The sequence below is a fragment of the Triticum aestivum genome, chromosome 6D, assembly GCF_018294505.1.
Source record: "Triticum aestivum cultivar Chinese Spring chromosome 6D, IWGSC CS RefSeq v2.1, whole genome shotgun sequence".
NCBI classification, from domain to species: Eukaryota; Viridiplantae; Streptophyta; class Magnoliopsida; order Poales; family Poaceae; genus Triticum; species Triticum aestivum.
In genome coordinates, this window is record NC_057811.1 from 10,525,241 (window position 1) to 10,530,993 (window position 5,753).

A 5,753-nucleotide genomic window follows, 5' to 3' on the forward strand; every position below is an offset into this window, starting at 1 on the left:
ATTGATGATGGAAAGGGGTGATGTCCGGTTGAAAAAAGTTGTTCTGCTCTGCGTAATAAATTTTTGAAATGAACCTAAAACATGCCTCTACTGAACACCTGTTTATGGGCCAAGTTATGCTCAATCATCCTCTTCTGTTATTATTGTGACTCCAGATTTGAGAATTCAACAAGACCAAACCATGATTAATCATTCAGATCAAAAAGTAAAAAAAAAAACATGCTTAGTTACTCGAAAAACCGCACCCCATGTCAAAAAAGAAGGAAAAATCTATCAAACCCTGAGTGCACTGAAGATGAAACACACGCAGATTAGATCCTGCAACCACACAATCTATGAACTCGAAAGGCGCGGAGTTTTGCCACCATACCACTACACAAGCACGCTGGGTAAAAGACCTATTTTTCCAGTAAGTCAATCTTAGTAGTACAGTACATAGTAACAATCTCTGCTCGTACAAGCTAAAAAAAACCTATGCTCTGCTCGACGTATTTTTTTTGTTTCCATTTCGACCCGAACTACAAAGAATTAGACAAAAAAAAAAGGCGAGAGAAACACACACTGCTTACTACACACACACCGAGATGGCGAAACCGACGCCATCGTCGTGTCACGGCTGATTACCGGACAAGCCATTTCGGAGCTCAGAGAGCTGCAGCTTAGCTGTGCTCCGATGGGTCGGCCGTCCAGTACGTCTTGACCGCCACCAGGACCTTCTCCGGGTTGAAGGGCCCGTCCTCGTGGTCCAGGATGCGGCTGTCCCACCGCATCCGCTGGGCTATGGCCTGCACCTTGGTGAGCATGTCGACCGTGTCGCGGATGATCGCCGTGCCCTCGGGCCTCAGTATCCTGTCCATCTCCAGGAGGATGTCCGTTATGTCGCACCTGCAGAGTTCAGCAGGATCAAGTGTCAGCAGGAGTGAGCATCAGTTGAAGAATATTATCACAACGTGCTCCCAGGTCTGCATACAAGTTCTTGCGTTTAAACCATGATCTTATGTTACATACTTACAGACAGTATAGACAGCAAACTATACTGTGACACCATAGCCATGAGTAAAGTAATGGTCTAACAATGACAAGTGTCAGCAGGAGTAAGCATCAGTCGAATTTTAAGTGATAATATTCAACCGAACCGATCTGCATATAAGTCTTATCATTTTCTTTTCAAGTCTACCACTTAATATGGGGTGAACATGGTTCTGATTATCTCTGTGGCAATAATTATTTTTGGTTCCCCTCTATCACGGGTTGGAAAATGATGCAGAGCAACCACTAAAATATCTTATCAGAATCAGTAACAAACTACACAGCAGAACTAAAACACAATTTGATAAGCTGATGCAATCGTATGGCGTAAGTTAGACCGATCTAGGATCACCAACTAAAACACACCGTGATGGAACAATAGAGTAAACGTAAGTAGAACTGATTAAGGATCACTAACTAAAATAGATACTGAAACATGCATGTTCCTCACCTGTCCTGGTAGATGCTGAACAAATTGTCGGCGTGCAAAAGGTCGTAGGTCCTCGGATACGTCGAGAAGGCTTCACACCAGTCCTGGTACGTGCCGATGAACCCTCGCTCGTAAATTGCTCCGAGGGTGTCTTTGTCCGAATTGACCGGGACGACGTTCATCACCCACACAGGGTACTTAACCAGGGAAGCGGCGAAACCGCCCAAGTTCGCGTTCATGTCCATCACATTCCTGTACCTCCCCTGTGCTATGGGTGTGGTGCGTTTGTAGTACGCCAACCTCTTCTCCCACAGCTTCATGTCCTCCTCAAACTTCTTTTCATCTATCCCCGGAATCGTGCCCCTCTTAACCCTTGGGGGCACCGTGAATGCCCTCTTTGGCCATCTCGCAACCTCTCCGCCGGCGATTGATCCCTGGTTGCTTACTTCAGGCAATGGAGTAAGACAGGATTCCATCTTCTTGTACCTATACAAAATAGTATGATAAAAAAATTCAGAGCAAGACAGACAGATACTCCCTCCGTCCCATAATGCAAGACATTTTTTGACACTACACTAGTGTCAAAAAACGTCTTACATTATGGCACGGAGGGAGTAATTACCAACAGTATGATAACAATTCGAGAAGCAATTTAATACCAGGCAGCATCAGGGTTGTCACTCTTGCAGATATGGGGTATCTTATGCTTCTTTTTTATGTCGGCACACTCAAGGTGGTTCTTGGGCTTCTGCCAGATGGAGAGATCCTCCTTCTCGGCCACCTTATTCCAGCAAAGGCTTCTCGCGACATCCTCAATCTTGTCTTGCTCCCGCTTGAGGTCTTCCTCGGCCCTCTTCCACCCATTGTGGTGCGTCTTCCAGTTGATTGGAGGGCCCGAGTGAATCCAGTAGCCCCCTGGCCTTAGAATTCTATCGATCTCGGCAAGGTACAGTCCATCTGAAGATTTATTTATTTACAACATCAGTCAATCAGGCAGTTCACTTTTACTCAAGAACAGCTTGAAAAAGCGAAGCGAAGGATAAGCTACATATTGGAGAAATTTCAGATGTATGAAGTGCTCACCATGTCCTCCCCAAGGAATCAGACAACGTGAACAATGAGCCAGATCAAATGCCCTAGATGGATAAGGCAACCGTATTGATCCCATCACCCCGAGGATGGCAGGCACACCACGTTCCAGTGCAAATTGCACCTGAGCTTCGTGTGTGTCCCTCGGCGCAAACGACACGGTAATGATGTTCCTCTTCAGCAAGTATGCCCCAAAGCTAGCAACCTTCATCAATAATACAAAAGCATCAGCATCGTAGCAACATACATAAATCTGAAGTCAGAAGATTTTCTCCAACAAGATCCTTGTCATACCCCGCAGCCCGTGTCGATCGCCGTCCTGATCCTCCCATCCGACAACGAGATGAGCTTACTGATTTCATCAATGTACGCTTCAGCGCCATGGGGAAACATAGTGCCACCACCAGGGAACCGGAACTTGTTCCCCTCCACTCGGATCCAGTTCTGCACGGCCTTCTCAATGCTGAGCTCCTTGTGAGGGATATTGTCAAACCAAGCGACGTCCCTGCTCTCCGGCCACCTGAAGGGGTTCTTGTACTTTGGTGGCGCTGGAATGAGGCATCGGATCTGCTCGTCCTTGCCCGGGCAGTGCCTCTCACGGTATATCAGCATGTCCCGGTCAAACAGACGGCCACGTTTCCGGTCCTCGCATGGCGTGTACTCACTCTGATTGAGCGGGCACGCAGGGAACTGCTGCACCACAGACTCTGTCTCACTGAGGTTCAGCTGGTGGTGCGCATCAAAATCGAGCACATTCTCAGATGCAGGCGCAAAAGACGGCACCGAGCCGTCTCTCTGCGCCACGGTATCACAGTCGACTCGGCTGATTGCCGAATCAGCCACAGGATTCGGCATGGTGCTGTTCTGCCATGCCCCGAGCACGTAGAAGGCAACGCAGAGAGCGCTCACCACAAGTACGTAGGTGAGACGCTGCTTCTTGGATTCTTGCAGATGCTGGGCTTTAGGAGATGCTGGGTAATCTTTAGCCATGGCTCCTGCAAATTTGGAGAACGAGTGAGTGTTAGTACGGTGGTTCCCAACAGAAGCAACAATAGAATTACTGGAAAGTGTAAGAGATGCAAATGAACCCCGTAAAAAGAGCCTAACTGGAACTATGCAAACATTTGAACTGAAAGAATAGTAAAAACTGAAAAAGAAACACATGTTTGTCACAGGGCAAACACTCCCAAAAGTCTGAAGCTTAAGGCAAACTATCTGAATAATGTAACTTTAAAATGTTATTAATGTAGAAGGAAACACTAACAAAAAAAAGCAGATAGAGCACCAGTCAACTTCAGATTTACAGTGAATTACAAAGCAAAAATAAAAGTACTAAGTACTGTAACTCAAATGCATTGCAACATTCAAGTTCAGACATACACACTGAACATTTGACCAGTTACCTCCGGAGAAAATATACGCCGACTATCAGAGACAAAGCAAACAGCTATTGTAAACATTAAGTCATGGTAGTGTGCGCTGAAACAATTACAGTATAGGAACAACCACACAACAGTAACTCAGCTACTAGAGGACTGTAAAAAAAAGTCATTTACATCTGTGTGCTATACATATACATGCAGGGAAGAAATTATAAAAGGAATAAGGGCATGAAAATGCACGTGTTACTACAGTAATTACAGTTCTAAAGAAAGGGAGTTACAGTCAACCTCATCAGGTATTGTAACATGACATAGGCGCAAATTACAATGGCTGACATAGTGACAGATCATAGGAACAACAAAACTCAGAGAATACCTAATTTACAGTCCTCAGTAGGTGTAAGAGAAGTGTACTAGAGCTGTAAACAGACTTAAAAAACCCAACTACTGGACACAGTAAATCATGGTCATTTTAACTGTAAAAAGAGTTCCACATGACAGTAGATGATGGAAAGAGCACAAATACTAGTACAAAAAGATAAACTTGAAAGATGATCAACAACAGCCGCAGAGATACTATTGTGAAGCAAAATTTGAGGAAAAGAGGAAATTCAGAACAAGAGAGACAAAACTCTATTTTCATGACAGAACAATTATTACACAATAGAGCCACTGGAAATACAGGGGAAGGAAAATTGTATCACCCGGCATACGTAGACAGAAAATTGCCAGAAATAACAGCATTGCAGGGCAGAATGCATGAATTAACATAGAGAGGCAAGTGCACGAATTCCACAACATTGGGATTTTCAGAAAGTTGCAGCTTAGTGTAACTAATGAGCTAGTGTTGGTTGCGTATCTGAACTTTGCTAATAAACCAAACAACAAAGCTAAGAGAAAAATACATATAGAGCAAGGCTCCAAGCACATGCAACTCTGCACTAGACAGACTCCATCTCTAGACGAACAGAGCAGAAAAAACAATCCAAATCTCTCCAAGCACACAAAAACTGCCGAATCTCGATCTCAATCCATGAATTGCCTCACGCATTGCACAAGGCTGCATATGAAGCAGCCGATCTGTACGGAGCGCCTCTCTCTCTATCTCTCTATCTCACACGCACACACATAGGCGAAGCCTGCTCGCCTGCCCCGGCGTCCCCGCGCATCGACCTCCGGCCGCCAGCCCCGGCCACCGACGAACAAGACGAAGCGGGCAAGAATCAGGCATAAGCACCAGCGCGGACCTACCAAGATTTGGGTTGGAGGGGGAACCGGGGAGCGCCGACAGACACACCGAAAATCGCAACCAACTGAACGGAGCAGATCTGGGGCAGAGGAGGCAGCGGCTCTCCGCAACGGAGGGGGACTGGAGAGAGAGGAGGGGCGCTCCAAGCACCTGAGATGGCAGGCACACGTAAATAAATCCCGGAGCGCTTATCACAAGAAAACAGAGCGAAAATGGCGAGGCGGAGCCACCGCCCGCCGGACCATCGGATCCACTCGCCACCCACACCACGCAAAGAAAGAAAGAAAGAAAGAAACAGTAGAGCGAGCCGGCAGACCTGTCCGTCGGGAAGAAGCCGTCCTCCTCTCCTCTCCTGGGTAGGAGCTCAGCGCGCCGGGACGGATGAAGAAGGAGGAGGAGGAGGAGGAGGAGCGTCTCCGGTGAGCCCGAGCTCCGGTCCGGGCAGTGAGGCGCTATTTATTCACGCGAGCGAGCTCTTCAACGACGGCCGGCGAACGGGGCGGGCAGGCGAGCACTCTGAGCAGGGAGTGGGGAGTGAAGTGGTGTGATGCCAAACACCACCCAGGGCCAGGGC

At 47.2% G+C, this 5,753-nt stretch overlaps 1 protein-coding gene across 1 annotated transcript; it reads right to left on the reverse strand.

The window, feature by feature from the left end:
• Positions 1–386: 386 nt before the first annotated feature.
• Positions 387–5,516, reverse strand: LOC606373 (probable methyltransferase PMT17; the record flags this gene model as incomplete). The annotated part of the gene is given in 6 exon segments (XM_044561805.1): positions 387–885; positions 1,481–1,945; positions 2,119–2,416; positions 2,543–2,753; positions 2,843–3,543; positions 5,496–5,516. Coding segments are annotated over 5 exon segments (1,896 nt in total). The 3' UTR covers positions 387–659.
• Between the last annotated feature and the right edge of the window lie 237 nt (positions 5,517–5,753).